The following is a 23,688-nucleotide window of genomic DNA, read 5'->3' on the forward strand; positions in this document are numbered from 1 at the left end:
TTTTTTCAGGAGCCGCCACTGCACCAGAGCACATGCCACTCCGTTCCTCAGTCCTTTTAGAGCAGCCCTACATCTAAACATCTTCAAATCAAATCAAATCAAATGTTATTTGTCACATACATGTGTTTTGCAGATGTTATTGCGGGTGTAGCGAAATGCTACAGTAATATCTAACAAGTAATATCTAACAGTTTCACAACATTAACACATCCAGGAAAGAGCAGCTTGTCTTTGTCTTTGTTATCATTGAACTTCATAACAATTTCATGAAAGACATTTGAAGAAAGTAGGCTTATAAAGCCTTTACTTCGGTTCATGGATATGCCTCCTTTAATTTAAAATAAATTATGCACATGGTGAAGGTTATACCTTTTAAAGTAGCCTAACAATAAATAATATTACAGCAATAAGGTACAGTTACTAATGGAGAATTGAAATGCTAATCTATTAACAAGTGCTCTTGCCTTAGATACTCGAATTACTTTTTCACAGTAACACATGCAACATAAATATGGACTGAAGTGGGAAAAGGTCTCTGTCCATCAGAGAAAACGTTATTCTAGTATGCAACGATCTACGTCATCTGCCGAGCTATCCACAGCCAATCAGAACCATATTTTACAAACAGGCTCTCTCCCACTCCTCCGAATCACTGGCTCCGAAGCTGCCGACAGCCAATCACATGGAAAGCTGATTGAATAATATTAACCGGTTTATGTCCAGTAAGAGCATGTCAATGGGAGCCTATAACGAACGGTCTGTATACTTGCGTACCATACAAGAGATAATGAAAGACCGCATAATGAAACTGTAATAATGAATTGCGGATTTTAAATATAAAAAAAAAACTTTCATGTCAGTATTTAAAAAGACTAACGAGTAGTAAGCCCTGTGGATTTTTGTTTCCTCACTGGATATAAAAGGAACCTAGAAGACTCTTCTGCATAATTGTGTCCTGTCCAATAGGCTACTACAAGCAGGAGCTGCGAGTTATCCCGACAACCATCGATACTTCACTGATCAATCACAATGGAAGGCGAAGGAAAGGTAATGACAAAGAGATACCCCAAAACGAGTCAAATTAGCCGAATAGCCAAAGTATACTGATGGCCAATGGATAGTCTTGTTAGCCTGTGCTGCTTGTTTTGTCTACATGAGTTATGGATAGTCTACTAATTAAGATGCTTTGTTGTAACTTTTTTGTAGAGTATATGGAATAGCCTGGGCTGCACTGTAATATAAACCTTTGACAATATGTAGTGTTGTTGGGTTAGGGTTCATCGGGATGGTTCAATTTGTTTGTGGGACCAAAGTCTCAAACTAGCATATCAGTCTAGACTGGATCCTTATACTTAAAGCAGAGTCTATGATAGATTGTTTATTTTGTGAATTACATAAAACGAAATGCTTACAATTCTTTACTTTATTTGAGTTAGACCAAGTGTCAAAACATGATCTATGTGTGTGTGCGCGCGCGCGTGTGTGTTGACGTCCTATGTCAATCGTGCATGCATGTCCCCTGCCTGACAACATTTGAAACAAATCATGTTTTTCTTTTGTTATTACTCATTGCTCACACTGAGAAATTATAGGCCTAATCCTAGTTAGATGAACGCCTTATATGTTATAATCACCAGATTAATTAATGCCTTTTGGGGAACCCTGTCCCCATATGGCAGTAAACACGTGGTAATATTCTTACACATATGAATCCACTTTTCAGCATCCTTATACAGTGCATTTGTAAAGTATTCAGACCCCTTGACGTTTTCCACATTTTGTTAAGTTACAGCCTTATTCTGAAATTGATTCAATTGTTATTTTTCCTCATCAATCTACACACAATACCCCATAATGACACAGCAAAAACAGGTTTTAGACATTTTAGCAAATATTTTCAAAATAAAAAACGAAAATAACACATTTACATAAGTATTCAGACCCCTAACTCAGTACTTTGTTGAAGCACCTTTGGCAGCGATTACTGCCTCGAGTCTTCTTGGGTATAATAATAATATGCCATTTAGCAGACGCTTTTATCCAAAGCGACTTACAGTCATGCGTGCATACATTTTTGTGTATGGGTGGTCCCGGGGATCGAACCCACTACCTTGGCGTTACAAGCGCCGTGCTCTACCAGCTGAGCTACAAGCTTGGCACACCTGTACTTGGGGAGTTTCTCCCATTCTTACATTTACATTTACATCATTTAGCAGACGCTCTTATCCAGAGCAACTTACAAATTGATGCATTCAACTTATGATAGCCAGTGGGACAACCACTATTTTTTAGGTGGGGGGAGGGGGGGGGGGTAGAAGGATTACTTTTATACTATTCCAGGTATTCCTTAAAGAGGTAGGGTTTCAAGTGTCTCCGGAAGGTGGTCAGTGACTCCGCTGTCCTGGCGTCGTGGGGGAGCTTGTTCCACCATTGGGGTGCCAGAGCAGCGAATAGCTTCTTCCCTGCAGATCCTCTCAAGCTCTGTCAGGTTGGATGGGGAGCGTTGCTGCACAGCTATTTTCAGGTCTCTCCAGAGATGTTCGATTGGGTTCATGTCTGGGTTCTGGCTGGGCCACTCAAGGACATTCAGAGACTTGTCCCGAAGCCACTCCTGTGTTGTCTTGGCTGTGTGCTTAGGGTCGTTGTCTTGTTGGAAGGTGAACCTTCGCCCCGGTCTGAGGTCTTGAGCGCTCTGGAGCAGGTTTTCATCAAGGATCTCTCGGTACTTTTCTCCGTTTACCTTTCCCTCGATCCTGACTAGTCTCCCAGTCCCTGCCACTGAAAAACATTCCCACAGCATGATGCTGCCACCACCATGCATCACTGTAGGGATGGTGCCAGGTTTCCTCCTTGTTTCTCATGGTCTGAGAGTCCTTTACATGCCTTTTGGCAAACTCCAAGTGGGGTGTCGTGCCTTTTACTGAGGAGTGGCTTCGGTCTGGTCACTCTACCATAAAGGCCTGATTGGTGGAGTGCTTAAGAGATGGTTGTCCTTCTGGAAGGTTCTCCCATCTCCACAGAGGAACTCTGGAGCTCTGTCAGAGTGACCATCAGGTTCTTGGTCATCTCCCTGACCAAGGCCTGTCTCCCCTGATTGCTCAGTTTGGCCGGGTGGCCAGCTCTAGGAAGAGTCTTGGTGGTTCCAAACTTCTTCCATTTAAGAATGATGGAGGCCACTATGTTCTTGGGGACCATCAATGCTGCATACATTTTTGGGTACCCTTCCCCAGATCTGTGCCTCGACACAATCCTGTCTTGGAGCTCTATGGACAATTCCTTCGACCTCATGGCTTGGTTTTTGCTCTGACATGCATTGTAAACTGTAGGACCTTATATAGACAGGTGTGTGCCTTTCCAAATCATGTTCAATCAATTGAATTTACAACAGGTGGACTCCAATCAAGTTGTAGAAACATCTCAAGGATGATCAATGGAAACAGGATGCACTTGTGCTCAATTTCGAGTCTCATAGCAAAGGTTCTGAATACTTATGTAAATAAGGTATTTCTGTTTTTTACTTTTAATACATTAGCAAAAATGTCTAAAACCCTGTTTTCGCTTTGTCATTATTGGGTATTGTGTGTAGATTGATGAGGAAATGTTTTTATTTAATCCATTTTAGAATAAGGCTGTAACCTAACAAAATGTGGAAAAAGGGAAGGGGTCTGAATATTTTTCAAATCCACTGTAATTATATGTGCCTTAGAGGCTGCCAGGAGGCACACATTCACTATCTCTGAATTATGTGGCTAGTTGTATAAAACAGAGGTTGCCTTGGTTCATCTGTCATGCGTGTGTGTGGGGTTTGGTTTACATCCTGTTTTGTTGGTGTTTAAAGAATGTACTCGTTGACCCTTAAAGCTAGTTTGCTCTCTCTCATTTACTGATGTTTACATTTCGGTAAAGCCCCCCCACCCACACTTTCCATTCAGACTCCTCGGCTCGTCCTTCACAGGGGACAGTTTTCCCTCACTGGGCTCGTCCTTCATAGGTTGACAGTGTTCCCACACTGGACTCGTCCTTCACAGGGGACAGTCTTCCCTCATTGGGCGGCCAGGATGCTAATGGGCATACAATACGTGTCCATGGCAACGGTGAAAAAGGAGGAGTGAGCATGACACAGCAGCAGCTGATCCCTGACAAAGCTGCACGCTGGCCAACTCCGCTTCCCTGCATATAACCTCCACACAGGAGCACTGTCAGACACAAGATAGGAGCCAGATTACTAAACTATTAAAAGGCCACTGATGTAACATGTTCAAGCCTGGACAGATAAGATGGAGAGTGTTTTGCTGTTTAATCATGGGCAGGACATATGTTTTTGTTGATACACAATTTTAAAAGAAGTTATTGTATTTATTGGTGTAGTGCATGCTGTATAAGGTCCAAAGGGAATTTCACTAAGAAGATTTGAAGGAGTAGGAGTAAAGCTACTCTCAGTGCGTCTGTCTTTTGACATAATATATTCTAGATGCAGATTCTAGAAGGTGAAATGACTGAGAGATTACTGTCGATATGAGTAAGAGGGAAACTTATATGGATGTCATTGTGGCTGCAACTATTTCACATGGGGTTGAATAGCTTCCTGTTAATGTGATCCCAACATGTGTGGCTAGATCTTGGAGATTGTGTCACTCACTAAGACGACCTGACACAAAGGATGTTTGTGATGTAAAACTTTGACAATATACACTGAGTGTACAAAACATTAGGAACAGCTTCCTAATACTGAGTTGCACACCCTTTTGCCATCAGAACAGCCTTTCGTCTGGGCATGGACTGGGTCGAAAGCGTTCCACAGGGGTGCTGGGCCATGTTGACTACAAAGCTTCCCACAGTTGTGTCAAGTTGGCTGGATGTCCTTTGGGTGGTGGACCATTCTTGATACACACAGGAAACTGTTGAGCGTGAAAAACTCAGCAGCGTTGCAGTTCTTGACACACTTAAACCGGTGCGCCTGGCACCTACTACCATACCCCGTTCAAAGGCACTTAAACCTTTTGTCTTGCCCATTCACCCTCTAAATGGCACACATACACAATCCATGTCTCAAGGCTTAAAAATCATTCTCTAACCTGTCTCCTCCCCTTCATTTACACTGAATGAATTTAACAAGTGACATCAATAAGGGGTCATAGTTTTCACCTGGAATCACTTGGTCAGTCTATGTCATGGAAAGAGCAGTTGTTCCTAATGTCTTGTACGCTCAGTGTATATTGCTGTTGAGTTAGGGTTGAACGGGATGGTTAAATTTGTCTGTGGGACCAAAGTCTTAACTGGATCCTGATACCTAAAGCAGAGTCTATGATGGATTGTATATTTTGTGAATTACATAAGGAAAATGCTTACACTGAGAGATTCCTGTCGATATGAGTAAGAGGGAAACTTCTATAGACGTCAGTGTGACTGCAACTATTTCACATCTTGGAGATGGTGTCACTCACTAAGAAGAGCCTACGCGTTTAGGTGTGTTTGTTACGTAAGGTTAAGTGTTCGTGTGTAGCTTGGCGCAGTGTGGCCTGTGTAAGCAAGCTGTCCTGTTTGCATGCCCAGGTTCTGATGTTCCTCATTCCTTAAGGGGATTATACTGAATGGACCACCAGTCTCAGCCAGTGTTACCATCAATCAAATAAAATCAAATACAATTGTATTTGCCACATGCGCCGAATACAACAGTGAAATGCTTACTTACAAGCTCTTAACCAACAAGGCAGTTTTAAGAAAATAAAAAAAGTGTTAAGTAAAAAATATATAAGTAAAAAATAAAAATAGCAAATAATTAAAGAGCAACAGTAAAATAAAATAACAGTAGGGAGGCTATATACAGGGGGTACCGGTACAGAGTCAATGTGCAGGGGCACCGGTTAGTTGAGGTAATTTAGGTAATATGTACATGTGGGTAGAGTTAAAGTGACTATCCATAGATAATAAACAGAGTAGCAGCAGCGTAAAAGAGGGGGTGGGGTGGGGGGGCAATGCAAATAGTCCGGGTAGCCATGATTAGCTGTTCAAGAGTCTTATGGCTTGGGGGTAAAAGCTGTTAAGAAGCCTTTTGGACCTAGACTTGGCGATCCGGTACTGCTTGCCGTGCGGTATCAGAGAGAACAGTCTATGACTAGGGTGGCTTTGACAATTTTTAGGGCCTTCCTCTGACACCGCCTGGTATAGAGGTCCTGGATGGCAGGAAGCTTGGTCCCAGTGATATACTGGGCCGTACGCACTACCCTCTGTAGTGCCTTGCAGTCGGAGGCCGAGTAGTTGCCATACCAGGCGCTGATGCAACCAGTCAGGATGCTCTCGATGGTGCAGCTGTATAACTTTTTGAGGATCTGAGGACCCATGCCAAATCTTTTCAGTCTCCTGAGGGGGAATAGGCTTTGTCGTGCCCTCTTCACAACTGTCTTGGTGTGTTTGGACCATGATAGTTTGTTGGTGATGTGGTGTCATGAGAATTTCTATCTCTAATTCAACCTAAGCTTGAATCATTACCAGGGGTTGTAAGGCTCTGGTTATAATCATAAATGATTCAAGGTCCACAACCAGCAAGAATTATCTGTATTTTTAATCATGGAGAGCTCTGCCGCCAAAAAACATACAGCTTTATACCCCTTGACGCACAAAGGCACTTTGCTCCGCCCACCTTTAGGAGGCTTTTTTTAACCAGTTTTCTCAGTCCCCTTCACCCTGGAATGTTTAGTCCCGCCCCCCTCTGTTAGTGGGTTGACACTACATTATAACTCTAACACTGTTCACACATTTATACTGTATTTGGGGTGAAATCCTTTAGTCATTATTCTTAAAATACAAATTAATCTATCATGTGGACACCAAGGAACTTGAAGCGCTCAACCTGTTCCACTACAGCCCCGTCGATGAGAATGGGGGCATGCTTAGTCCTCTTTTTTTTCCTGCAGTCCACCATCATCTCCTTTGTCTTGATCACGTTGAGGGAGAGGTTGTTATCCTGGCACCACACGGCCAGGTCTCTGACCTCCTCCCTATAGGCTGTCTCATCATTGTCGGTGATCAGGCCTACCACTATTGTGTCGTCGGCAAACTTAATGATGGTGTTGGAGTCATGCCTGGCCATGCAGTCATGGGTGAACAGGGAGTACAGGAGGGGACCCCTGAGGGCCCCCCGTGTTGAGGATCAGCGTGGCAGATGTGTTGTTACCTACCCTTACCACCTGGGGGTGGCCCGTCAGGAAGTCCAGGATCCAGTTGCAGAAGGAGGTGTTTATTCCCAGGGTCCTTAGCTTAGTGACGAGCTTTGAGGGCACTATGGTGTTGAACGCTGAGCTGTAGTCAATGAATAGCATTCTCACGTAGGTGTTCCTCTTGTTCAGGTGGGAAAGGGCAGTGTGGAGTGCAATAGAGATTGCATAATTTGTGGATCTGTTGGGGTGGTATGCAAATTGGAGTGGGTCTAGGGTTTCTGGGATAATGGTTTTGATGTGAGCCATGACCAGCCTTTCAAAGCACTTCATGGCTACAGACGTGAGTGCTATGGGTCGGTAGTCATTTAGGCAGGTTATCTTAGTGTTCTTGGGCACAGGGACTATGGTGGTCTGCTTGAAACATGTTGGTATTACAGACTCAGTCAGGGACATGTTGAAAATGTCAGTGAAGACACTTGCCAGTCGGTCAGCGCATGCTCGGAGTACACGTCCTGGTAATCCGTCTGGCCCTGCGGCCTTGTGAATGTTTACCTGCTTAAAAGTCTTACTCACATCGGCTATGGAGAGCGTGATCACATAGTCATCCGGAACAGCTGATGCTCTCATGCATGCTTCAGTGTTGCTTGCCTCGAAGCGAGCATAGAAGTGATTTAGCTCATCTGGTAGGCTTGTGTCACTGGGCAGCTCGCGGCTGTGCTTCCCTTTGTAGTCTGTAATAGTTTTCAAGCCCGCCACATCCGACGAGCGTCGGAGCCGGTGTAGGACAATTCAATCTTAGTCCTGTATTGACTCTTTGCCTGTTTGATGGTTTGTCGGAGGGCATAGCGGGATTTCTTATAAGCGTCCGGGTTAGAGTCCCGCTCCTTGAAAGCGGCAGCTCTACCCTTTAGCTCAGTGCGGATGTTGCCTGAAATCCATGGCTTCTGGTTGGGGTATGTACGTACGGTCACTGTGGGGATGACGTCGTCAATGCACTTATTGATGAAGCCAGTGACTGATGTGGTGTACTTCTCAATTGTATCGGAAGAATCCCGGAACATATTCCAGTCTGTGCTAGCAAAACAGACAGATTATGGCCTTATACAGCTCATTGAGTACAATCTTATTGCCAGCATCGGTTTGTGGTGGTAAATAGACAGCTACGAAAAATATAGATGAAAACTCTCTTGGTAAATAGTGTGGTCTACAGCTTATCATGAGATACTCTACCTCAGGCGAGCAAAACCTTGAGACTTCCTTAGTATTAGATTCTATGCACCAGCTGTTGTTTACAAATATACACAGTCCGCCACCCCTTGTCTTACCGGAGTCAGCCGTTCTATCCTGCCGATGTAGCGTATATCCCGCCAGCTGTATGTTATCCATGTCGTCGTTCAGCCACGACTCGGTGAAACACAAGGTATTACAGTTTTTAATGTCCCGTTGGTAGGATAACCTTGATCTTAGGTCGTCCAATTTATTTTCAAATGATTTAACATTGGCTAATAGGATTGATGGAAGAGGCAGTTTACTCGCTCGCCGTCGGATCCTTACAAGGCACCCCGACCTACATCCACGATATCTTCGTCTCTTTCTCATGACGGGGATTTGGGCCTCGTCGGGTGTCTGTAGAATATCCGTCGCGTCCGACTCGTTGAAGAAAAAATCTTCGTCCAATACGAGGTGAGTAATCGCTGTCCTGATATCCAGATATCCAGAAGGTATTTTTGGTCATAAGAGACGGTGGCAGAAACATTATGTACAGAATAAATTACAAATAACGTGAAAAAACACACATAATAGTACAATTGGTGCACCTGCAAAGCTCAAGGATGTGACAGGTGTCCAGATCAATTAATACTTTTAATAAAGCTGATACTCTTTGTTGTGAACAGTTACAGACTTCAGACTTGTTGTTCCAACGTCAGACATAGCTAGAACATTTGTCATCAACTGTTCCTTCCAGAACACACTACTCTCCTCTTACTCCCACTACAGAAATATCATTCTCCGAAATAAAAGTCATAACAGGCCTCACATTAGAGCCACCCATGAAAAAGAAATGTTCACCGCATTTCAAGCATAAACAACTAAAACAAGGACAACTGTAGCATATTACTGTAACTGAACATTACTGATGTTCCTCAGTCCCTAAGGGGATTACACTGAATGGACCACCTGTGTCAGCCAGTCACTTGTTAACACAGAAGAGTCCAAGTCAGGTCTCAATTTCTTGTGCACATTTATTAAGTCTTAGTCCCAATTCACCTGTCCTCTCATCCATGTCAGATATTTCTTGTATAAAATCAGATTAGGCTACATATACCCTCTCTCAAAGATAGTATAAAACAACAACAATTACTTGTAGGATAATGCTTTAATGCATGTGTTCTGAAGCGGCTAGAGCTTTTCTTTGTAAAACTGAAGAGACGTTTGTTTGTTTTTCCTCTGTGCCCACAGGGGTTGACGCTCCAGCTGATGATGGCAGTGGGAACAGCTGTGATTGGCTCCCTGCAGTTTGGCTACAACACAGGGGTCATCAATGCTCCCCAAAAGGTGAGTGAGAAATGGCCAATTTCAAATGGCACCCTAATCCCTATATGGTGCATATTTTTGGACAGAGCCATAGAGGCCCTGTATAGAGAATAAAGTTACATTTTGGACGCAGATTCTATGTTTGTGACCCGTAGAAGCCTGTCCAAATCCATTGAATGTAAAGACAGTATTCTTCCTATTCTTTCTTGACACCCCTGACTAGCTCAGCAGGTTATGTTCCTCAGAGATGCATACAGTGGGGAAAAAAAGTATTTAGTCAGCCACCAATTGTGCAAGTTCTCCCACTTAAAAAGATGAGAGAGGGCTGTAATTTTCATCATGGGTACACGTCAACTATGACAGACAAAATGAGCATTTTTTTCTCCAGAAAATCACATTGTAGGATTTTTTATGAATTTATTTGCAAATTATGGTGGAAAATAAGTATTTGGTCACCTACAAACAAGCAAGATTTCTGGCTCTCACAGACCTGTAACGTCTTCTTTAAGAGGCTCCTCTGTCCTCCACTCGTTACCTGTATTAATGGCACCTGTTTGAACTTGTTATCAGTATAAAAGACACCTGTCCACAACCTCAAACAGTCACACTCCAAACTCCACTATGGCCAAGACCAAAGAGCTGTCAAAGGACACCAGAAACAAAATTGTAGACCTGCACCAGGCTGGGAAGACTGAATCTGCAATAGGTAAGCAGCTTGGTTTGAAGAAATCAACTGTGGGAGCAATTATTAGGAAATGGAAGACATACAAGACCACTGATAATCTCCCTCGATCTGGGGCTCCACGCAAGATCTCACCCCGTGGGGTCAAAATGATCACAAGAACGGTGAGCAAAAATCCCAGAACCACACCTAGTGAATGACCTGCAGAGAGCTGGGACCAAAGTAACAAAGCCTACCATCAGTAACACACTACGCCGCCAGGGACTCAAATCCTGCAGTGCCAGACGTGTCCCCCTGCTTAAGCCAGTACATGTCCAGGCCCGTCTGAAGTTTGCTAGAGTGCATTTGGATGATCCAGAAGAGGATTGGGAGAATGTCAGATGAAACCAAAATAGAACTTTTTGGTAAAAACTCAACTCGTCGTGTTTGGAGGACAAAGAATGCTGAGTTGCATCCAAAGACCACCATACCTACTGTGAAGCATGGGGGTGGAAACATCATGCTTTGGGGCTGTTTTTCTGCAAAGGGACCAGGACGACTGATCCGTGTAAAGGAAAGAATGAATGGGGCCATGTATCGTGAGATTTTGAGTGAAAACCTCCTTCCATCAGCAAGGGCATTGAAGATGAAACATGGCTGGGTCTTTCAGCATGACAATGATCCCAAACACACCGCCCGGGCAACGAAGGAGTGGCTTCGTAAGAAGCATTTCAAGGTCCTGGAGTGGCCTAGCCAGTCTCCAGATCTCAACCCCATAGAAAATCTTTGGAGGGAGTTGAAAGTCTGTGTTGCCCAGCGACAGCCCCAAAACATCACTGCTCTAGAGGAGATCTGCGTGGAGGAATGGGCCAAAATACCAGCAACAGTGTGTGAAAACCTTGTGAAGACTTACAGAAAACGTTTGACCTGTGTCATTGCCAACAAAGGGTATATAACAAAGTATTGAGAAACTTTTGTTGTTGACCAAATACTTATTTTCCACCATAATTTGCAAATAAATTCATAAAAAATCCTACTGGAAATCCTTCTGGATTTTTTTTTCTAATTTTGTCTGTCATAGTTGACGTGTACCTATGATGAAAATTACAGGCCTCTCTCATCTTTTTAAGTGGGAGAACTTGCACAATTGGTGGCTGACTAAATACTTTTTTCCCCCACTGTAGGTCTCCTACCCAAAGGTGCCGTAATGCATGTCCGACGGATTGCATCTCATCTCTCCAGCAGGAGCCCTGCCAGGTCAATCAAAGGTGATACATCACATTCATGTAGGATCTTTGACTGACATGGTGAGACTCACTGGTGAGAGGAGATTAGATGCAGCCCTTCTACTGAATTTAACACTTGGCTAAGTGACAGTCTGGCAGATATACTAGAGAGACTCTGGTACTGTATGTACTTTACTCCAGCAGCTTCTTAAGAATGTTACTTGAGGTTTCACTGACGCTGTCACGTGAATTTCTATCTCTAATTCAACCTAAGCTTGAATCATTACCAGAGGTTGTAAGGCTCTGGTTTTAATCATAAATGATTCAAGGTCCACAACTCACAAGTCTTATCTGTATTTTTATTCATGGAGAGAGCTCTCCTGCCAAAGACACAACATACTGTTTTTATACTTCTTGACAAACAAAGGCACTATGCTCCTCCCACCTTTAGGTGGCTTTCTTAAACAGTTCCCGCCTTCCCCCTTGAATGGTTAGTACCGCCCCCTCTGTTAGTGGGTTGACACTACATGATAATTCTAACATTTATACTGTGTTTGGGGTGAAATTCTTTAGTCATTATTCTTAAAATCCAAATTAATCTAACAGACGCCTGCTCTGTTAATAAGAATGTGTATTACTGTGTGAGTGCGTGTACTTACATATGTGTGTGTGTGTGATTTGGGAGGTGTAAGGCGATCGGTGAATCCTGGAGCCTCTTCAGGACACCTGAGCACATGAGCACTGTAAATAGTTGCATAGATTAAAGATTACAGGAGGTGTGTAGGCCAGTGAGGTAACTACTAGGATCCAAGCCTCTTTGATACTTTGTTATGCAAGGCGTGTAATTGCCTCCACGGTCTGGGGTGGAAAGTCACCATCTATTATAGCGAATTCCAGTAACTTTCCCAAAATTCCCAGGTTTTCCTGAAATCCCGGTTGGAGGATTCAAATATTTTCATCTTATTCCAGGAAGCCTCCAACTGGGAAGTTTGGGAAAGGTTTACCATTGTGATCAGTTCACTAGAGGTGTGTCCATTACACGTGGCAGAGATAACGAGGATTATTGTCAAATTCACAGGATTAAAGGAAAGGGGAGGCTAGAGGAGTGTAACTGAGTTGTCCCATGAACGAGTGCCTTTTGCGTCCCTCTGATATTTGAAGTAGAAATTGTGCACCAATATTGAATTTTAAAAGCCTGTTATATTAAATGAAGTGCCCTTTAATATAGACCACATGGAAAATTCTATAAATCTCATTCAGCATTTTGACATGTCCTTCCGTGCACCCTTTGTGACTTCTAGGAAGGTTTTAACCCACTTAACGAAAAATGTCACCATGTCATTGGATTTAGTTTAAAAGTTGGGTGAAAAGAATACGAAATTCCCTTACGTTGATGACTTTTTTCAAATCCAATCAGTTTTCCACGTTGATTCAACGTCATCACATTTACTTTTTTTGTTGAAATGATGTGGAAACATCTTTGATTCAACCAGTTTCTGCCCAGTGAGCTGAGTATTACATAGTCAGAGACCCAGGGCATATTCTTTGGAGGGCAATAAACTCTGCCTGACTCATGCGTATATCAACGGCACCCTGACTTTTGTTTGTCAACATGAAGTCCTGTAATGAACTATCTTGCTTCCTGAATCTCCGGTGCTCTGATGTTTCGTCACTGATTATTTGGACAAATCACGATTTCACAGATGTTCACATCGTTCCAATTGCGGAAGGGGAGGGGACATTTGGCCCATACTTGCCTGTAACTTGCAAAGAGAGGGGAGTGGAGCTACCGCCCTACTTCCGCTCCTCGTTCTAGTATCTTTTATAACACGTCTGCCCCTAGAATTTAAACAAGCATCCGACTCAATTATGCAAGATTTTAGTTCTGTGCAATATCTATAATTTCACTGTATAGTTGGTAATTTACTATGAAGTGAATTGTGACTGTATGTATGTATGATAATTATATTATTTAACGTCTCCATCAACCTTCAATGATGACTATAGTTAATATATGTTCTTCATGTGTTATGTTGTATTGTACCGTAGATCATCGAAGGCTTCTTGAATGACACGTGGAACAGCAGGTACTCTGAGCCCATCCCTACGACATCCCTGACCACCCTGTGGTCCATCTCCGTAGCCATCTTCTCTGTCGGGGGCATTTTCGGCTCCTTCTCCGTGGGCCTGTTCGTCAACCGCCTGGGCAGGTAAAACTGCAGTGTTAATGTATTTTAGGCTGGTATTCACATTAAAAGGGTGTGGTAATCAGTGGCGAGTTTAGCATGTAAATCTTGGTGGGGCAAACTCAAATATTATGTTTTTGATGCAAGCCAGCAAAGACACTACACAACACTAAACAATACATTAATTGCGCTATAATGGTGACAAATGGTGCCCACAAACTGTTAGGGCCTACATAATGCTGTCCCAACAGCAGAGTCCCAACAGCAGTCCCAACATCTTACCACTGCTACAACTGGCTATCAGCGGAGCCTTGTCTGGCAGCGAAACAGTTAATTCAGCCTCATTTACTGCCTTTTAAAAAAACATAGCTGGAATCACTGGCTTGCTTAAACAAATGTGGTTTCTACTGACAATTGAGATGTACAAACTATGGCATAAGGGGAAGACGAGCGGATAAGAGGCAATCCATAATTTCGATTAAGACATTAATGAGCGAGCTAGGACGGACGTAGTCAATATAACTATTTGTTCAGCCCTTTTGAAATGTACAGCGACAGAATCCAGAACATGGGCCCTTCTTACAGTATTCTCCCTGTACCAGTCAGAACCGTAGGATAAATAAAGGGGGCATATTAGCAGACAATGAAAGCTCTTACAATATTAGATGATGACATTTCTCTAAAAAGTGCCTTGCAAAAGTATTCATCCCCCTAGGCGTTTTTTCCTATTTTATTGCATTACAACCTGTAATTAAAATTTAATTTTATTTGGATTTCATGTAATGGACATGCACAAAATAGTTCAAATTGGTGAAGTGAAATGAAAAAAATTACTTGTTTAAAAAAATTATACAAAATAAATAACGGAAAAGTGGTGCGTGCATATGTATTCACCCCCTTTGCTCTGAAGCCCCTAAATAAGATATGGTGCAACCAATTACCTTCAGAAGTCACATAATTAGTTAAATAAAGTCCACCTGTGTGCAATCCAAGTGTCACATGATCTGTCACATGATCTCAGTATATATACACCTGTTCTGAAAGGCCCCAGAGTCTGCAACACCACTAAGCAAGGGGCACCACCAAGCAAGCGGCACCACGAAGACCAAGGAGCTCTCCAAACAGGTCAGGGACAAAGTTGTGGAGAAGTACAGATCAGGGTTGGGTTATATATATATATCAGAAACTTTGAACATCCCACGGAGCACCATTAAATCCATTAGAATTTTTTTTAAATAATATGGCACCACAACAAACCTGCCAAGAGAGGGCCGCCCACCAAAACTCACGGACCAGGCAAGGAGGGCATTAATCAGAGAGGCAACAAAGAGACCAAAGATAGAGCTAGTTCCCAGTTGTCTTGAACCCACTGAAGTCTGAGATTTCCCAGTTCCAAGTTTCCAGTTGTTTTGAATGCAGCAGAAGTGATGCTGTATTGACAGCATGGCCAATGTTTTCAAACTTTTCTGGCCCATGGCGTTACCCCCTTTTTCGTGATATCCAATTGGTAGTTACGATCTTGTCACATCGCTGCAACTCCCCTACCGACTCGGCGAAGGTCGAGAGCCAAGTCGCACTGCTTCTTGACACACTGCTCGCTTAACCCGGAAGCCAGCCGCACCAATGTGTTGGAGGAAACATTCGACCTGACGATCAAATTCAGCTTGCAGAAGCCTGGCCCGCCACAAGGAGTCTCTAGAGCACGATGAGACAAAGACATCCCGGCCGGCCAAACCCTCCCCTAACCTGGACGACGCTGGGCCAATTGTGCGCCGCCTCATGGGTCTCCCGGTCACAGCCAGCTGTGACACAGCCTGGGATCGAACCCAGGGCTGCAGTGGCGCCTTAGCACTCCTTGTTGAATTTGTGATTTCCAACTTGTTGTGTAATGTTTATGTCCAATGGCTGATGAGCACCGATACGTTTTATCTATATTTTATCTTCATATGACAAGGATTGAAAAGGATTTGCCAGTAGATTGTCTACTTGATTCATGATGATGACTGCTAGCTAAGATGTTTAACGTATGATGTTGACATGATCAGTCCAATAAAAGCTACTGTAGATATACAGTGGGGGAAAAAAGTATTTAGTCAGCCACCAATTGTGCAAGTTCTCCCACTTAAAAAGATGAGAGAGGCCTGTAATTTTCATCATAGGTACACATCAACTATGACAGACAAAATGAGAAGAAAAAAATCCTGAAAATCACATTGTAGGATTTTTAATGAATTGATTTGCAAATTATGGTGGAAAATAAGTATTTGGTCAATAACAAAAGTTTCTCAATACTTTGTTATATACCCTTTGTTGGCAATGACACAGGTCAAACGTTTTCTGTAAGTCTTTACAAGGTTTTCACACACTGCTGCTGGTATTTTGGCCCATTCCTCCATGCAGATCTCCTCTAGAGCAGTGATGTTTTGGGGCTGTCGATGGGCAACACGGACTTTCAACTCCCTCCAAAGATTTTCTATGGGGTTGAGATCTGGAGACTGGCTAGGCCACTCCAGGACCTTGAAATGCTTCTTACGAAGCCACTCCTTCGTTGCCCGGGCGGTGTGTTTGGGATCATTATCATGCTGAAAGAGCCAGCCACGTTTCATCTTCAATGCCCTTGCTGATGGAAGGAGGTTTTCACTCAAAATCTCAGGATACATGGCCCCATTCATTCTTTCCTTTACACGGATCAGTCGTACTGGTCCCTTTGCAGAAAAACAGCCCCAAAGCATGATGTTTCCACCCCCATGCTTCACAGTAGGTATGGTGGTCTTTGGATGCAACTCAGCATTCTTTGTCCTCCAAACACGACGAGTTGAGTTTTTACCAAAAAGTTCTATTTTGGTTTCATCTGACCATATGACATTCTCCCAATCCTCTTCTGGATCATCCAAATGCACTCTAGCAAACTTCAGACGGGCCTGGACATGTACTGGCTTAAGCAGGGGGACACGTCTGGCACTGCAGGATTTGAGTCCCTGGCGGCGTAGTGTGTTACTGATGGTAGGCTTTGTTACTTTGGTCCCAGCTCTCTGCAGGTCATTCACTAGGTCCCCCCGTGTGGTTCTGGGATTTTTGCTCACCGTTCTTGTGATCATTTTGACCCCACGGGGTGAGATCTTGCGTGGAGCCCCAGATCGAGGGAGATTATCAGTGGTCTTGTATGTCTTCCATTTCCTAATAATTGCTCCCACAGTTGATTTCTTCAAACCAAGCTGCTTACCTATTGCAGATTCAGTCTTCCCAGCCTGGTGCAGGTCTACAATGTTGTTTCTGGTGTCCTTTGACAGCTCTTTGGTCTTGGCCATAGTGGAGTTTGGAGTGTGACTGTTTGAGGTTGTGGACAGGTGTCTTTTATACTGATAACAAGTTCAAACAGGTGCCATTAATACAGGTAACGAGTGGAGGACAGAGGAGCCTCTTAAAGAAGAAGTTACAGGTCTGTGAGAGCCAGAAATCTTGCTTGTTTGTAGGTGACCAAATACTTATTTTCCACCATAATTTTTTCTCAATTTGTCTGTCATAGTTGACGTGTACCTATGACGAAAATTACAGGCCTCTCTCATCTTTTTAAGTGGGAGAACTAGCACAATTGGTGGCTGACTAAATACTTTTTTTCCCCACTGTAACGTGATTTGACGTCATTTTATCTGTGGCCAATGACCTTGAGCCTTCTTGGGTTGGCACTTCTAATGTAAGTCTATTACAGCACCCAAGGGGCTTGAATTTTTTAGCTCTACCTGTAGATATTGCGGTGATGTAGTGTCCCCATGACTGACAGAACACTGAGCCAATCACGGCGCAACTAGAGAACATTACCAACCCCTACGCTCCATATTTTCCGCTGGCTGCCTCACCACCACAGAAAACACCTGCATTTTGGAGCTGCCTTACTCAAGAAAGCAAAAAAAATACCATGTTTGTATGCGGCTTTAATAACTCAATGATTAATTTTTTACATTGTTTGCAAACTGATATGTGACACGAATTAATGCCAAAATAATAACATGCAAAACAGGCAAAAATAATAATAATATATATATATATATATATATATATATATAGTGAGGGAAAAGTATTTGATCCCCTGCTGATTTTGTACATTTGCCCACTGACATAGAAATGATCAGTCTATAATTTTTATGGTAGGTTTATTTGAACAGTGAGAGACAGAATAACAACAACAAAATCCAGAAAAACGCATGTCAAAAATGTTATAAATTGATTTGCATTTTAATGAGGGAAATAAGTATTTGACCCCCTCTCAATCAGAAAGATTTCTGGCTCCCAGGTGTCTTTAATACAGGTAACGAGCTGAGATTAGGAGCACACTCTTAAAGGGAGTGCTCCTAATCTCAGCTTTTTACCTGTATAAAAGACACCTGTCCACAGAAGCAATCAATCAGATTCCAAACTCTCCACCATGGCCAAGACCAAAGAGCTCCAAGGATGTCAGGGACAAGATTGTAGACCTACACAAGGCTGGAATGGGCTACAAGACCATCGCCAAGCAGCTTGGTGAGAAGGTGACAACAGTTGGTGCGATTATTCGCAAATGGAAGAAACACAAAAGAACTGTCAATCTCCCTCGGCCTGGGGCTCCATGCAAGATCTCACCTCGTGGAGTTGCAATGATCATGAGAACGGTGAGGAATCAGCCCAGAACTACACGGGAGGATCTCAATGATCTCAAGGCAGCTGGGACCATAGTCACCAAGAAACAATTGGTAACCCACTACGCCGTGAAGGACTGAAATCCTGCAGTGCCCGCAAGGTCCCCCTGCTCAAGAAAGCACATATACAGGCCCATCTGAAGTTTGCCAATGAACATCTGAATGATTCAGAGTAGAACTGGGTGAAAGTGTTGTGGTCAGATGACACCAAAATGGAGCTCTTTGGCATCAACTCAACTCGCTGTGTTTGGAGGAGGAGGAATGCTGCCTATGACGCCAAGAACACCATCCCCACCGTCAAACATGGAGGTGGAAACATTATGCTTTGGGGGTGTTTTTCTGCTAAGGGGACAGGACAAATGCACCGCATCAAAGGGACGATGGACGGGGCCATGTACCGTCAAATCTTGGGTGAGAACCTCCTTCCCTCAGCCAGGGCATTGAAAAATGGGTTGTGGATGGGTATTCCAGCATGACAATGACCCAAAACACACAGCCAAGGCAACAAAGGAGTGGCTCAAGAATAAGCACATTAAGGTCCTGGAGTGGCCTAGCCAGTCTCCAGACCTTAATCCCATAGAAAATCTGTGGAGGGAGCTGAAGGTTCGAGTTGCCAAACGTCAGCCTCGAAACCTTAATGACTTGGAGAAGATCTGCAAAGAGGAGTGGGACAAAATCCCTCCTGAGATGTGTGCAAACCTGGTGGCCAACTACAAGAAACGTCTGACCTCTGTGATTGCCAACAAGGGTTTTGCCACCAAGTACTAAGTCATGTTTTGCAGAGGGGTCAAATACTTATTTCCCACATTAAAATGCAAATCAATTTATAACATTTTTGACATGCGTTTTTCTGAATGTTTTTGTTGTTATTCTGTCTCTCACTGTTCAAATGAACCTACCATTAAAATTATATACTGATCATGTCTTTGTCAGTGGGCAAACGTACAAAATCAGCAGGGGATCAAATACTTTTTTCCCTCACTGTATATATATATATATATATATATATATATATATATATATATATATATATATATATATACTACCAGTCAAAAGTTTGAACACCCCTACTCATTCCAAGGGTTTTTCTTAATTTTTACTATGTTTTACATTGTAGAATAATAGTGAAGACATCAAAACTATGAAATAACACATATGGAATCACATAGTAACCAAAAAAGTGTTAAACAAATCCAAATATATTTGAGATTCTTCAAATAGCCACCCTTTGCCTTGATGACAGCTTTGCACACTCTGCCTGAATGACGTGTCGCCACTGGTGGTAATCATGGGTTATTTCGGTTTGTTGTGCTGTCCTGTGCACCTCAACAACAGTATAGCATTTTTGTGCCTTTAGGAAGTGAAGAAGACCTCTCTGTGAATGATTTGCAGGAGAAACTCGATGCTCATCGCCAACGTGCTGGCGTTTATCGCCGCCGGGTTCATGGGCTTCTCCAAGCTGGCGGCGTCGTGGGAGATGCTGATCATCGGGCGCTTCATCGTGGGGCTCTACTCCGGCCTGTCCACTGGCTTCGTGCCCATGTACGTGGGGGAGATTGCGCCCACCTCGCTCCGCGGGGCGCTGGGCACTCTGCACCAGCTGGGCATCGTCCTTGGCATCCTCATGGCACAGGTAGGCACTGTCCGTCGGGTGACTTTATTTTTTAAAGCTAGTGATACAGCACAATCATCTTGACAAATATGCTCTTTCCACCAACATACAGTGCTCAAGTAACCTCACAACCTTACCACAGTGTATTTCCATGGTAGTTTATCTTTCATTGACTGCATAATTAGTGTCGTTTTGTTTCTTACAGGTGTTTGGGATCGAGTCGATCATGGGGAACTCCACTCTGTGGCCCTTCCTGCTGGGCTTCACATTCATCCCAGCCGTGCTGCAGTGTATCCTGTTGCCCTTCTGCCCCGAGAGCCCCCGCTTCCTCCTAATCAACCGCAACGAGGAGCTCAAGGCCAGAGAAGGTGAGCCTCCGACCAGCTACTGCTACACCCTTACACCCTATTCCCATGGAAAGCTTTTGTTCCAGCCCTGCTCTAACACACCATTCAACTTATCATGGTCCTGACCAGAAGCTTATTAATAGAATCTGGTGTGTTAGAGTAAGGCAGGAACAAAAGGCTGCACCTCCAGTAGCTCTCCAGGAGGAGGGAATGGAGCTGAGTCCTGAGTTGTGTATTTCCCTGCAGTGCTGGAGAAGCTGCGAGGCACTGAGGAGGTGGGCGCCGACATGCAGGAGATGAAGGAGGAGGCCAGGCAGATGATGAGGGAGAAGAAGGTGACCATCCTGGAGCTGTTCCGCTCGCCACTCTACCGCCAGCCCATCTTCATCGCCATCATGCTCCAGCTCTCCCAGCAGCTGTCTGGCATCAACGCTGTGAGTGTGGGACACTCTGGGAGACACACACTGACTTGCAAATACACACACATGCTAACTCATGCACACACACACTTCAAACTATATGATCCACTCAATTATTACCTTTTTGTGCAGGTTTTCTACTACTCCACCAGGATCTTTGAGAAGGCGGGGGTCTCTCAGCCAGTCTACGCTACGATTGGTGCTGGAGTGGTCAATACAGCCTTCACTGTTGTGTCTGTAAGTCTGATAAACACTGTACAACATCCATAAATAGGAGCCCAGTCCCAGTGATCATATGAGCATCTCAACAATGTGTGAAGATTTTATGGTGGGACTGAAATTGATTAAATATGATTATTGTTTCCATTAGAATAGATAAGGAGATATATGTGTTGTCCATCTGACTGTAACAACAGAAATGTGTCTTGGAAATGTATCCACTCCACAAACCCCACTAACACCACCATTCTTCTCCTCTTCCTCTCTCTCTTTATTTAGCTATTCGTTGTGGAGCGTGCTGGGCGAAGATCCCTTCACCTCACTGGGTTACTGGGGATGGCATTCTCAGCTGTCCTGATGACAGTAGCCATGGCACTGCTGGTATGTATAATGGCGCAATAAAAAAACATTCAAAAAAATCACTGGATTTGTATATATCATATTTTATGTACATGACTACCTCAGCCAGCCTCCTCCACTGATGTTCCCCCATGTTTTTCCTCAGGACCAGCTGCCGTGGATGTCCTACGTCAGCATCATAGCCATCTTCAGCTTTGTGGCCTTCTTTGAGATCGGCCCGGGCCCCATCCCCTGGTTCATTGTGGCTGAGCTCTTCAGCCAAGGTCCTCGGCCCTCTGCCTTTGCCGTGGCTGGATTCTCCAACTGGTCGGCGAACTTCATAGTGGGCATGACCTTCCAATACGTTGAGGCAAGGAGACAGAAAAAAAAACTCACAGATTTCTGGGTTACTGCCTTGATGGCTCTGTTACATATGTATATTAATTATTATAAACTTTGTAGTTTGGGTCCTGGATGCTGATAGGCTGAAACAGCATTTCAGCTGTGTGTATATCAGACAATATACCACTGGTTTATGTTGGTAACCAGTTTATAATAGCAATAAGGCATCTCTGGGGTTTGTGGTATATGACTTAGCGTTGTGCCTAAGAACAGCTCTTAGCCATGGTATATTTAAGCAATAAGGCCCGAGGAGATGTGGTATATGGCCAATATGCCATGGCTAAGGGCTGTTCTTAGGCACTTATGACTTTATGAATTGAAACATTTGAAAATAATGTTACTTTTCTATCTTCTCTGTAGCAACTGTGTGGCCCCTACGTCTTCATCATCTTCACCTTGCTGCTGCTGGGCTTCTTCATCTTCACTTATTTCAAGGTGCCAGAAACCAAGGGACGGTCGTTCGACGAGATCTCTGCCAGCTTCCGCCATGAGGCCGGACAGTCAGGGGAGAAGTATGCGCCTGACGAAATGAACAGCCTTGGGGGAGCCGACTCCCAACTCTAACCTCTCCTGCTCTCTGTGGTAAACAGATGACTGCAGTATGCCTGGGGTTCCAGGAGGGGGCGATGAGAGACTGTGTATTCACCATAGAGATGTATAGAGATCGCAACGTTGTGTCATTATGGCGTCAGTGACAGCATAAGCAGCGCCATTGAGGCTATCTCCATTTTAAAGTTGTACATTTTCTTCTTCTTTTGATGTTTAAAAAAAGTGCTGCAGTGTTGGAGTCTTGAACCAAATATTGTGTCATTCATTTATTGTGGCCACTAGATGGCAGGGATATAGCTTAAAAGCCCTTTACAAACTAGGCAAACCAATTTGAAGAAGAGACTGCTCTGATCATTGGGAGAATCTCAAATGCATACTCCTCGCTTCCTCTCTCCTCGCCTCCTTCTCTAAACCCATTGGAGGAGAAGGTCAGAGGGGAGGGATGCAATTCAGATTCTCCCATTGGCTGATCCCCACCCAGTTGAATACTTTAAAATGGTGGAAGACCTCAATGGCAATGTCCATGCAAAAATTGGTTATTTCCAAGTAGTGATCTCTATACATCACTACTTGGAAATAACCAATTTTTGCATGGATCTCTATACATCTCTATGGTATTAACAGGAAGTAGAGGCTCTCCTTGTGAACCCTTGGGTAATATTGGCAGATATCCATATCAGAGACGGAAGAGAAAGCGAGACAGAGCGGGGGGCTTGGGGGAATAAGTAGACCAGAGCCAGCTGTTATAAAACTGTCTTTATGAGACATCTTCATTATCCACCATCTTTGTCCATATGTTGTCTTGTTGGTTTAAATCCCCATCAGCCTGAAAGGGAAAATAGCTTTTTATCCTCTTTTTGTCTCTTGCTGCAGCTTAAAAGGGCTGACCAGGCTGCTATTAAGATAACAAAGTGAAACATGGATTAAACAATGCTTTCCATTCCACTTATCCAATACTTAATATCACCACAAACTATGCAGTTATTAGTGAGATAAATTCTCAAGTCCAACTGTTCATCCACAATTTACTTCAGGAATCTCTGACAATAAAAACAAAAACACCTGAAAAATCTTATTGACAAAAGGTTAAAACAAGGCACCATATCCCTGACCTAGCCGAGTTATATTTGTTCATATTTGACTTATTTGTGTCTTTGCTCCTCAGTAACAGAAGAGCCATGTGAACAGTCTTGGCTAAAGCATTCTATTTACTCCATGAAAAAATTAATTAATTATGAAGCCAACTCTATTCTCTAACTCTATTTCCCTCAATTATTTTGTTTATTAGGTGAAGTGTTATATTATATCTTAATATATGACTCTGGTAGGACCTAATGCTTGTATAGTGCATTCGGAAAGTATT

At 43.5% G+C, this 23,688-nt stretch overlaps 1 protein-coding gene and 1 long non-coding RNA gene across 3 annotated transcripts in view; one reads left to right on the plus strand and one right to left on the minus strand.

Annotated features, from left to right (window-relative positions):
- Positions 1-23,688, minus strand: part of LOC311150356 — a 684,587-nt gene that overhangs the window by 104,849 nt on the left and 556,050 nt on the right. The window lies entirely within an intron of this gene.
- LOC311149377 (solute carrier family 2, facilitated glucose transporter member 1-like) lies at positions 1,030-22,340 on the plus strand (the record flags this gene model as incomplete). The annotated part of the gene is made up of 10 exons (XM_084186557.1): positions 1,030-1,047; positions 9,618-9,713; positions 13,629-13,789; positions 19,831-20,071; positions 20,256-20,418; positions 20,644-20,831; positions 20,949-21,053; positions 21,315-21,416; positions 21,541-21,744; positions 22,137-22,340. 10 exons carry the CDS (start codon positions 1,030-1,032, stop codon positions 22,338-22,340), a joined length of 1,482 nt encoding a protein of 493 aa, XP_084042683.1.

Source organism: Coregonus lavaretus, assembly GCF_964263955.1.
Source record: "Coregonus lavaretus genome assembly, chromosome: 22".
NCBI classification, from domain to species: domain Eukaryota; kingdom Metazoa; phylum Chordata; class Actinopteri; order Salmoniformes; family Salmonidae; genus Coregonus; species Coregonus lavaretus.